At 38.6% G+C, this 12,659-nt stretch overlaps 1 protein-coding gene across 7 annotated transcripts in view; it reads right to left on the reverse strand.

The window, feature by feature from the left end:
• FMR1 (fragile X messenger ribonucleoprotein 1) overlaps window positions 1–10,441 on the reverse strand; it is a 40,449-nt gene extending 30,008 nt beyond the window's left edge. For all 7 annotated transcript variants that reach the window (XM_028135845.2, XM_008159012.3, XM_028135843.2 and 4 more), the window contains exon 1: window positions 10,175–10,441. In XM_028135845.2, coding sequence (XP_027991646.1) covers window positions 10,175–10,225 — 51 coding nt within the window. In that variant the 5' untranslated portion in view covers window positions 10,226–10,441. The remainder of the gene's footprint in view (window positions 1–10,174) is intronic.
• Between the last annotated feature and the right edge of the window lie 2,218 nt (window positions 10,442–12,659).

Here is a 12,659-nt window from a genome sequence, read left to right on the forward strand (position 1 = left end):
TGGCAGGCAGGTGAGCAGTTAGGAGCCAGCAGTCCCAGATTGAGAGAGGGATTGGGCCTAAACTGTCAGTCGGACATCCCCCAAGGGGTCCCGGATTGGAAAGGGTGCTGGCTGGGCTGAGGGGATCCCCCCTCCAGTGCATGAATGTCATGCACCAGGCCTCTAGTACAGTAATAACTAAATGTAACTGTAAAAACTGCAAATCTATATATACACAAGTATACTAAATTTTCTTTAACAACAATATACTTCTAATACCACTAAAATGCCCCATTACTAGAGTTTAATTAAATTCTCAATCTCATATGTACTTGGAGAAAAATATAGTAATATATAGCATAGAGGTTTAACTCTTTAAAATCTGATACCACAATTGCTAGTAACCTGCAGAAAGACATAACAAAAGTAATAGCTAATTATGGGGAATTACTTAATCAGTATGCTGTGCATAATTCTATAAAATAACATAACAAAAGTAACAGCTAACTCATTAGTAAGAATTTGTTAATCAGCATGCTGTAGGTAATTCTGTAAAATTAAGTTTAACAGGAGCGGAATGTTTTGTTTTTGTTTTCTGACAAGTAAAGGAGTAGGACAAACCATAAAGAAACCCAAGGAGCTTTATATCTTAATTCATTTTATAATGGCTTGAGAGATTTAAGCTTCTTACTCAAATTTGTTCTGTACTTTTCTCTTCTGTAGTTTTTCCCTACCTGCAAAGATTATGGCCAAATTCTTCTGGCTGTAAAAGTCCCTTCATGACCTGGCTCCACTGCTTATCTCTCCAAGCTTCATCTTTCACATCCTTGGAGGTTGTGACCCAGCAGTGCTAAACTACTTGGGCCTCTCTTTGTAAATGCTTTTTCTTCTTTCCAATTGTCCTTCCCATCTTTTAACTTAGCTACTTCCTATTGGTCTTTTAGGTTTCAGTTCAGATCTCACCTTGTATTAGAAAACCCTGAGGACTAAGTTAAATTTTCTTCTTCATTCTTATACATCCTATGCGTATCACTTCTATAAACATATCCCATTTATTACTATTGCTCATTTCTCCACTAACAGCAAACTTCCTAGGGGTAAGGGCACAGGTCTTGAGTGACTACTAAAAACTGTATGAGCAGTTATTAAGTGGATCATTGCCTAAGGGTTTCCTATGCTAACTTTGGAGGAAAGGTATGTGTGTTAGAGGGAAGGTGTGTAGATGTGTTGATCAGGAAGACACACAAGAAGATAAGGTTCCTATTGAGTTTTAAAGGAAGAATTAGCACAACAAAAGGGAGTGGAGGTTAGGGAGGCACAGGCCTAGGCTAAGGGGCAGCAGGAACAAAGGCTTAGAATTGGAGAAATGGGTGTGGTAGAAGGGCCACTGCTTCTGTCTAAAGTTTTATTTTGCATATTTTAGCAGTACAGTTGACCTGTGAACAACATGGGTTTGAATTGCATGGGTCCACTCACACATGGATTTTTTTATAAGTACCTGTACTGTTTTTGATCCACACTGGAGACTGCAGATGTAAAGGGCCTACTATGCATTCATCTATACAATTTTATATAGCAGATTTGAGCATCCAAGGATTTTGGTTTTCACGGGGAATCCTGGAACCAATCTCCCACAAATACCAGGGGAAAACTAAGTTTTGGGGGAGTCAAAAGTTATACACAGATTTTTTTTTTAATGCATGGAGGTTTGCACACCTAACCCGAGGATTATTCAAAGGTCAACTGTAATTAATATTAATTCCTTACTGTATATTAGATGCTGAAAATGTTAACACCTTTAGTTAGGTAAGAGAACTTTATTACTGCTGGATGAAAAACTGTTGCCATTAAATCAGGTGTCTTTCCAATACTATTGCCATTGTGTAAAACTGTGCCACCCACCCTAGCAGCCACTGGTCATATGTGACCTTCTATATTTAAATTAATTACAATGAAATAAAATTAAAAATCAGTCTCCTGCTCATACTTGCCACATTTCAATTGCTCAATAGCCACACATGGCTTAGTGCCTACTGTAGGGGACAGCGTAAATAGAAACTATTCCTTTCATCAAATAAAGATCCACTGGACAATATTGATTTAAAACATCTACAAATGTTGGGGATTATTTTCAAAACCACCTTAAAAGCACTCTGAAATCCATTATTTCATTGCTATATATTTTTTTCTATTTGCCAAAAAGATATTGCACAATTTAATCAGATTCATTCACCACATTTGTCTATTTCCTAAATCAAACATTCCCTCAAAGGAGGAAGATCTACAACTGTTGTGACTATTTAAAACAAAAGAAAACAAAACAAAACAAAAATGCTTTCAAATACTCTGAAAGCAATTCTTGATGTAGTGTCAGAAATGGTTTGAGTAATCATTACAGCCTACCAGGGCCACTGCCTTTGAGTTAAGGAGGCTTATCTGTATATAGATGGATATTTGTATGATTGTTCCAAAATCAGTCATCTTTGGTCACTGTTTGCATATTAAGTTAATACAGAAGGCATGTAACTAACTGGTTTCTTCAGCACTCATGCCAAGAACCGCCTCCTATGACTTCTAAGGCCTTTTGCTAAACTGTCACTTCCAACGAGGGTCCCATCTTCCTGTTTCTTATTATTTCTCCAATAACCCTCCTTTTGGTCCTGTCCTTCCCTTACCCCAACATTCGTACTCTCCCTTCCCTGGCCACTTCCAGAGCACTATCATACCACCCACCACCAACTTGGAGAACTACATTTTGTTGTAATCCCTATCTATCCATATCAAGCAAAATTGGTGTTTGTGGAGAAAATAGTCAAGTTGGTGTTTGGGGAGGGGATTTCTGAGAGGTTATCAAAGAAGGCAGATTGAATGGGTTTGAATGACTACATAAAGGGAGCTGTACTGAATGATAGCTAGGGCTCTTGTAAGAGTCAATAAACTTAGCGGTTAAAAATTTTGCTGTGAATGATATCTAGATTCAAAATCTTGATTCTACCACATCATAGCTGTGGAAATCTCCAAAAAGTGGTTTAGACCTTAGATTCCTCATTCATCTGCAAGTAAGGAACAGATACAGGGGAATAGGACCTGCCTTTTAATACTGTTGTAATAAAATCACACATGTCCAGTGTCTAGCACAATGCCTGGCACATAGTTGTCATTAATTAATTTAGAGGTAAAGCATAGAGGAACACACTTTATAAAAGATGCAGAGCCCTGACCGGTTTGGCTCAGTGGATGGAGCGTTGGCCTGCGATCTGAAGGGTCCCAGGTTCTATTCCGGTCAAGGGCATGTACCTTTGTTGCGGACACATCCCCCAGTGGGGAGTGTGCAGGAGGCAGCTGATGATGTTTCTCTCTCTCATAGATGTTTCTAACTCTCTATCCCTTCTCTTCCTCTCTGTAAAAACATCAATAAAATGTATTAAAAAAAAAAAAAGATGCAGAACCGTATGTGCTCTTGCATTTCAGAGTTACATCTCAACAAAATCACACTTTTAAAGATTTAAAAATTGAGACAGAAAAATAAATGGCTATTTCCTCAAAGATAGAGAGTAAATACTAAAAGATTATTTAGACTATGAGAGAGAAAAAAATGCGATGAAAATCTTTGGGGTCTGAGAAAGGTGCTAAAGTGCAGCTAAAGACAGACACAAGTTCCCCATCAGGGGGAATAAATAGGAAATCAAAAAATCATTATGGGATTCCCAACTTGTTGGCAACTGGCCCAAAGAGACAATCACAAAAGTCATACTTACCAAAGTGTATAATGACTAGAAATTCAATTCAAATATTACATTATCAGGATGGATGAAACTAAGAAGAAAACCATCCCATTTGAGTGAACGCTTACTGCCTCACTATACCTCACACCCTTTGGTTAGTAAACTCTCTCACAAGTATGAGTCACAGGTCACAAGAGACTTTATCATGTAGAGAAATTTCATTGTAAGCCCCTGACCACTAATAAATATAACCTCTATATATCACTGGAGAGAGCACACACATATAGTGCTGTGATAATTCTCACTAGAGAAAACTTAAGAGCTATGCAAAATAATCCTTCAAAAGAAAACCTGTAAGAGATAGAGGATAGATAAAATATGTGATAAAATGTGATTCAGCCTGGCTGGTGTGGCTCAGTGGTTGGGCATCGACCAATACACCAGAAGGTAACGGTTACATTTCAGGTCAGGGCACACGCCCAGGTTGCAGGCTCAATCCCTAGTAGGGAGCATGAAGGAGGCAGCTCCCTCATCATTGATGTTTCTATCTCGCTCTCCCTTCTTCTCTCTGAAATCAATAAAAACATATTTTAAAAAATAATCTAAAAAAATTGTGATTCAAACCCAAGGTCTCACATATAAAGTTACTATGTAGGCAGTAACAAAATAAGGGAATGGATCAACCAAAGAACTTGTATGCATATATGCATGACCCATGGACATAGACAGTAGTATGATGAAGGCCTGGGGTCGGGGGCTAGGGCAGGCTAAAAGGGGTCAATGGGGGGAAAATGGGGGACATATGTAATACTTCCAACAATAAAGGTATTTTAAAAAACAAAATAAGGGAATGAACAACAAAAAGGGAAATGTACATAAACCTCATCAACAACCTTCCAACCATAGTGCATATCCAGCAGTTCACCCTGAACCAAAGACAACACACAAGTACAAAGAGAATAATATTAAAAGTTATTAATTTTCCTGTATGTATTCTAACTTTAAAAAAAAATCCATACACGAGGATATGTTTTTTATTGATATTTGAGAGAGTGAGAGAAAGAGAGAGAGAGAGAAAGAAAGAGAAACATTGATTAGTTGCCTCCGGTTCATGCACAACCAGGGAATTGAACCCGCAACCTAGGTATGTGCCCTGACTGGGAATCAAACCCACAACCTTTTGGTGCACTGGAAAACGCTCCAACCAACTAAGCCACCCGGAAGGGGCTGTAGTCTAACTTTTGAATAGTTCAATTCTACGTGCTCTCAATGTAACAAAAGCCAATTTCATAGCAAGGTCAAAGATTTCTAACTTTACTAGTATCTTTCTTAAAAAGCATTCATACAAAGAATGACAGTGTAATATTTCAGGTTGCATAAAAAGGAAACTGATACATTAGTTGAACATTTTACATGTCATGACATCTTTGTATCAACAGTAAAAAATGGCAACATAACCTTGCAACTTACTTAGAGAATGCTAAGGCAGTGCTACAGTAATAAATACAATAAAAGATTACAGTGAAGTAAAAAAAAAAATGGGTAGGAAATCAAATCCAATTCATTTCTTCAAACTAAATTTCATAATTTCAGGAAGTCAGACTACCTGAACTCAAAACTCAGATCTGACCTTTACTAGCTAGTAATAGATCTCATCTATTTATAGATCTTATCTATAAAATGGGAACCACAGTACCTCAGAATGGGAGAATATTAAATAAATTAACAGAGGGAAAGCACCTAGAACAGTGCCTGGCACCTAGAAAGCTCTCAGCATCTGTTAACAGCAATCATAATCAGTAAGTACATTCCATAGTGGGTAGGAATCAGAAATCCAGTTATTACAGCACTGAATTTTGTATTTAATTCATTATTTGGAGGTTTTCAGAATGTTTGAGTATGAAGTTGGAAAAAACAGTTTAAAAGGGGGAAATAATGCATCCATAAAGATACTGCACATTAAAAAAAAATTATTTAGACTCTCAGAAGAAAAAATTGTGGTTGAATTGAATAATTTATTTCCTCAAAGTACAGAATATCACCGGCATGCAAAGTTAGGTCTAGAGTAAGGTGACCAGACATCCCGCTTTTGGCAGGACAGTCCTGATTTTTAACAATTTGTCCGTGTCCTATGGCGTTTTAAAAAAGTCCTGATTTTTGGAAAGAATGCAGGACAAGCTAGGGAACAGCGGGAGAACGGGAAGGGAATATACGGTTTTCGGCGGCCATGTGGCTATTTAGCCAGGATATGAGTTTTATATTATTTTTGTTAATTTTATAATGTTAAACTTTAATAATAACAAATAATTGTTGAGAACTGATTATCGAGAACTGCTTATCAAAGTTCGCATTGTTGATCAGTTGTTAGAATTCGACCACCATTGTTTGGACTTAATGAACAATGGCATTTTTTGGGATTGGCAACGACGAAAACATTTTGTAACTGTCTCTCAGACGATACACATCGTACTGCGTGCTAGTAAACTAGTTAAACAAGTGATGTCATTACAACTCAGCTATTCAGATAATTTAGGTACGTAATTTATTTATTTATTTCATAAATACATAAATTTTCTTGAATTTAGCAGACAGTACTCATATTATTTATATTTTATAGTGGCGGCAAAAAGTCTAGCGCCGGCCTTGAAAGTGACATGACTTACGTTACGGCAAATTCATGACCTTTTAAACAACGACAGCAATCTACCAAAAAAAAATTCACTCAAATGAGAAATATGCCAAAGAATAAAATAATACTATACATAATTTTTTATTTATTATATTTGTAAATTGTACTTATGTTGAAATTTAAAAAAATATATTACAATACTATTTTTGCGTTCTATGCAAATTTTTGTTGCTCCATATAGACCAAATTTTTAATCAAGAACACCCCCCCCCCAGCCCCCAGTCAATGGTGTCCCGCTTTACCAATGTTAAAATCTGGTCACCTTAGTCTAGAGACTTCAGAGGAAACATGAATAGTGCCTTATGCAAGTTTAGTAAAACAGTGATTTTTAGCAAGTTATGTAGCTGATATGACATGTTGGACCACTTATGTCTTTAGTAAAAAAAAAAAATTCCTGGATTGTAGATTTTGCCATCTTTAGCTGCTAGCTTCATATCACTGTTCACCAAATTAAAGTCTATCCTAAGATTCCAAACTTAAAAACATAAAATATATTAAAATATAATTTAGCAATAAGAATGTAGTTTATTATATTTACACCATATTACTTATCAGTCAGTATATAAGGTGTCCTCCAAAAATGTATATACATACTTTGAATAATTATAAAGGCAGTGTTTATTAAAATACATTTCTTTTTCAAAATTGAGCTATCAACTGTTAAAGTGCGTATACATTTTTTTGAGAAACCCTGTATTTTCAGAAAACAAAAAGGTTTCATATTTTATGTTTCCAACATACGACTTATCCATTTTTAGTAATTTCCATACTAGTATACAAAACCTAGGTATCTTGGGATGTATTAGTACATTCATATATTGCAATGACATACATTCTACATTTAAAATGGAGTTAATTCATTACTATTCTCAATATATAACTCAGCAAAAGAAAAACCCAATAACAATAACAAAACCCCCACTGCACAATTTTAGGCAGATGCCCCTAGAATAAAGACTATATTTCAACATTATTCATTTAGAACTGCTTTGTAAAGATTTTGTGAGGTATAACGCAAGTGTCTTCATGTCTTAAATAAGATAAGGCTCTATAAGTTGTACACGTGACTATCATTTTCTAAGTCAAAGACATAGCTAAGCGTAATAGTAGTGGTTTTGACAATTAATAAATCTAACTTCCAAATTTTTAAAAATAAACACCAGAGGGAAATATAGAAATGAGCTGTTACAATATTAGGGTTTAGGTTTCATGGTTCTGTTAATTCTGCATCCTGAGCTTAAGTTATTTTTTAGAAAAAAATAATTCAACCGTTGCCATATCTATCCAGTTTGTATTGCAAGGTTGTATAATGTGCTCACAGAAGATGAAGAACTGTTCCTTGTAATATGGTGGTTGTGTTAGGCAAATTAAAGTCTGAGTTCAATTATACTGAAGTTGTTTTGTTTTTAAAACCTTTTCTATCAATTTAATGAACCAGGTTCCTTTTTTTCATAAATTTAACATTTCTCCACAATAGTTTATTTTTTATTGGTCTTTATTTCCCATCTTTTCTGCCAATCCCACTGGACAAGCTACTTAGTTTACTTTTGTTTTACTTTTATAACTCACAACAATGAGTCCTATAAAAGTTTAAAACTTTTTTCATTATAGAAACTATTTTTCCACCAATACAGATCATTTGAGGTTTTCTTAAAAATAAACCTAACTAAATAAATAAAACAGCAATTTCATTACACACATTTGTTCAAATTTCCCCTTAGGAAACTATGGGATAGGACAACCCATTCTTTTTATTCACCTTCAAATTAAGCAACTTTGTTAAAAAACAAACAAACAAACAAACAAAAAAACAACTGGGATTGATAGCAAAGACAGAGGGTGTTTTTTAGCAGGCTTAATTCACTTTATTTTTCTTGTATAAAAATATGTGGTGGCTTCTTATACTCCAATCGGTTTGCAAGCAAAATCATGGGTACAAATCATAGGTTGCTGGAAGAGAATGATAAATCCTTCAAGATTAGGATGTGCTACTTGCCCTGTATAGCAAGCAAACTCCACTACAAGACAGTAAGAGTGTCATCCAATCTAAGCTAATAACACAGATCAGAATATTGTTCAACCATTAGCCCCTGCTTATATTTATTTAATACTTAGCACCTCAAATCTAGTAAGCAAAACTGCCAATCTTGGAACCAGAGAAAATTCTACACAAACTAACTAGCAGATATTATGGATCCCTGAAATAAATGCAATCAAAATTTTGACTGCAGAGTCAACAGAAACAATTTTATATTGGTGAGACTTACGAACATAAATGTTGGGTTATTCTTCCTCCTTTTACAGCAAAATATTTTATTTTTTTGCTAAAAGTATGGAACACTTTATATACTTTACTCACTTATGAAATATGTTGATTTCCAAATATCTCCATAAAATTGGTAAACACATATATAATTGAGTCAATTGTTTATTTTCCTTCAGCCAAATCAATCTCATTTGAAACATTTAAGTTATTCTATAATAAATTTAAGAATCATGCTGGATAATGGCAACAGCTACTTTACATGCTTTCTGTCATACACACCTTCTATTGCCAAGACTGTAGTAAGGTGAGATATTACCTGCAGAAGTTACAGAAGGATACTGAAGAGGAAACAAGAATTTATAGATTACTAGATCTAGAGTTAGTGTGTAACAACAGATGCACTACTGATACCTCAAAATATTTTTTAATCCTCCTTTTGAAAATGTAAGATATTAGTTGATTTGCAGTGGCATAACTTAAAAAAAAAACACACACAGTAAAACCATCATGCCTATTTAAAACCTCAATAATACAATCCACTGCAACACTGCACATTCAGAGCGACAGTTAAGTATAAAACAATTATTTTTACTCATTTAAAAAAAATTCCCTATAACATTCAGTTAATTTCCTGAAGTTTCATAGCATATATTCAGGTCTTTGGAGGGTTAAAATTTTGTTTTTAAGTGGTAGAGTAGCTAATGTTTTTAGTTACTGAAGCATCTTTATTCCTGAATTTGCCCACATTTATAAAGAGGTTGAGAGGCCACGAATATTCAAGATTACTAACTTCTTTAATACATTACTCGGATATGTCAGTGTTTTCCTGAAAGTTTTGGATCTAAAAATCTCTTCTGAAATCTACAAAGAGAAGCCACTAAAAATCAGTTGCCATTGTGATTTGGTAGTGGCTACAGCTTCTTACTACTCTTTCTTCACATCCCTTGCCCAGAACAGTGGAGCTCTCCGAAGTCCCAATGCTGGACCGAAAAAGAGAAGCCAAAGGAGATATCAAACCCCTCTGCAAGGCAGAAGGTGGCTCCACAGAAGCGCGGCCCCCCCCCGCCCCCCCCGGTCCTCAGCAACTACCATCACGTCAGGCCCTGATCCCACTGGGAGAGAATATTTAGGAAAAGAGAAAAAAGCCATAAGCCATGCAGTCCCTTCACATAGATATCGGCCCTTCCTGCAGGGATCTCCAACCTGCCGCGAGCCAGCGCCCATCCCCAGCTCTTCCTGGCGGAGCTCAGCCCCCAAAAGGGGACCCTCTCCACCTGGTTCGCTTCTCATTCTGTTAGGCGCCAGGGCCGCTAACAGGAAAGGAAGCGAAGATCGAGGGGCTTCCTACAGGCCCCAAGTCCGGTCCTTCCCTTTCAAACAACATCCCGCCTAGAGCGTCCTGGCCCCCAGGGCGCAGCACTAGGGAAGAGGGCCCCAGGCCTGCCTCCCGCCGAGGCCGACAAGAAAAGGGAGGGAAAGAAGGGCGAAGATGGGGCCTGCCCTGGAGCCAAGTACCTTGTAGAAAGCGCCATTGGAGCCCCGCACTTCCACCACCAGCTCCTCCATCTTCTCGACGGCCCTGCTGGCACCTGGAGTCCGTCCTGGAGAGGTGGTCTGCGGGCACTAGAGGCCCAGCCGCCGCCGCCGCCGCCGCCGCCGCCGCGCTACCGCACGCCCCCCCCGGCAGAGGCGCCGCCGTCACCGCCGCCTGCTCTCACCGTAGGCTTACGGCCAGTCGAAGGCTGCCCCTCACCGGAAGTGAAACCGAAACGGAGCCGAACGACTGACTGAGGCCAAAGGCTCTGGCCGTTCCGCGTGTAAACAGTGAAACCACGTCACGTGATCGGCACCGCCCCTCCCCCCCGCCCACCCTCCCTCAGGGTTCGGCCCCTCATCCCCGCCCTCTCTCTGCGCGGGCCTTGGGGCGCGCGCCTGCGTACAGCCTGAAATCTGCTGCGTACAACCTGAAATCTGCTTCGCGCGCGGACTTAGGGTTCCTGGACTCTGAGGAACGCGGGAAGGTGGGAAGGGCGGCGACTAGTCGTCTGGAAGGTGGAGGTCAGGCTGCCTGGCGTCTCTGGGGGACAGCTAGAGTGCCCATTCCTGTATAGAAGGGCAAATGGAAGCGTGGGAAAGGGCCTACCCTAGCGATCAAGTGCATTCACTTTGAATCCCGGCGGGCTAGGTTTGGAGGTTTTTTTGTTTGTTTGTTTGTTTTTTTTGAGTTTTGTTTTTTTAAAGTGGGGCAAAGCTTGATTGAGGTGAAGGTGGAGTGTGTGTGTGTGTGTGTGTGTGTGTGTGGTCAAGAATAAAGGTGAATCATTAAAGAAGACTTTGAACTAGTAAAGATGGCAACTACAATGAGAATAATGCCGCCTCTTCCCCAAGATATTTTGGGCTGTCCTGTGGATACATCCTGTGTTCTCTGAGGGGCCATGGATTGTGGAATGGACCATTGGAAATGTTAGTCCTTCCACAGACCCAGCACTGACCCATATACTTCCCTTGATTTAGTTCCATAGTTTTACTTGACATACAAAAAAAGAAGAAAAAAAAAAGAGTGTGTTAAACACTTGTTCATTTACTTGCAGCTTATTTCCCTGAAGAGTGGGGTGGGCATGTGTATAGCAGCAGTCAGGCGACTCATCCATAGGGGCCCATGCACCTATTTCCTTGCAGCTCTTCCGCCTTACCCTCCACAGAAGAACAAACCCCAAGTTTCTCATTCCTACTTCTGCAGTATAATTGGATCCACCTTAACCTAGGTTTCTTTTGGAAGGCTTGTATCCAACTGAGAAGTTTATTAAGCCTCTACCATATGTCAGGCACTATGCTAAGTGCTAATGAATCATTGGTGAAGAAAAAAAGAAAGGAATAAAAGACTGTCAGCATTGAACTTGGATCCAGAGACATAGATGGACAGAAATAAAATGATCAGAAAAGTTAATGTAGAGTTGCAACTGTGGTAAGATATATGAAAGATAGGTACACCTATAACAGTGGAACAGGACCCAGTCTGGGGTGAGGGAGGGGTGGCCAGACTCCACCTGGAATATGACCAGTGAGAGTTAACTGGTAGCACTGAGTTGGGATAGCCAAGGTGAACTGTCCCAAGTATTAGTAAGTGCCCCAAAATGAGAGGCATCCTTGGGCCTCCAGTTCTCTTCCTACCCCATTCCTAGCTAAAGCATCAGTGTTACTTGAAAAAGCAACAGACCAAGGGTCGCATTCCTTGAGGCCACAGTAAATAGGAATGACTTATTGGACTAGGGTTTCTGGAGTAGTCACGGAAGCAAAGACTGCAGTAGGGCCGAAATAAAATCTCACTATAACCTGGATGGGAGCACAGCATGATCTTTAACCCCAGTGGTGTAAAAAGGGACGTATTGATGAGAATGATAATACCTTCCATGTGTAGGGTGTTGTTCCCTTTACCCAGAGCTTTCAGTATTATCAGCTCTCCACAACCACTGCAAACCACACTAAACATGTTGCTGTTCCCTGAACCTATGATGCACTATCATGCCTTCATGTCTCTTCACCCTTCCTGGCCCCCAGAAATACCCTTCGCTGTTGGGTTATCATCTAGATTCCTATTACCTAGTTATTTTAACTCAGGTGCAGATATTTTAACTAACTTTGCTCTTCAATTCTCAGCACATTATCATCAGTCCCTGCAAGGCCTTTTTATTATTTATATTATTTTATGTTGTAAATATTATTTTCCTCAACTTTCCCAATCCCCACTCTCATTCTTTTTCTAGACACCAACTGAAATATGTTTGATATATATCCTTGATAATTTAAGGCATGTAGTGTTTTGTGTATGCCTTTTACATTTATAGAGATAGCATTGAACTGTAAATCTGTTTCCACTCAGCACTATGTTCTTGAGCTAATCCACATTGCTGTGTTTATACCTGGTTTTTACTTCTAGCTGTTGCTGAGTATTCCATAGATTTTACTAATACATTTCCCTGGTGATGGGTGTCTAGGTCAC

Source organism: Eptesicus fuscus, chromosome 1 (genome assembly GCF_027574615.1).
Source record: "Eptesicus fuscus isolate TK198812 chromosome 1, DD_ASM_mEF_20220401, whole genome shotgun sequence".
Taxonomy (NCBI): Eukaryota; Metazoa; Chordata; class Mammalia; order Chiroptera; family Vespertilionidae; genus Eptesicus; species Eptesicus fuscus.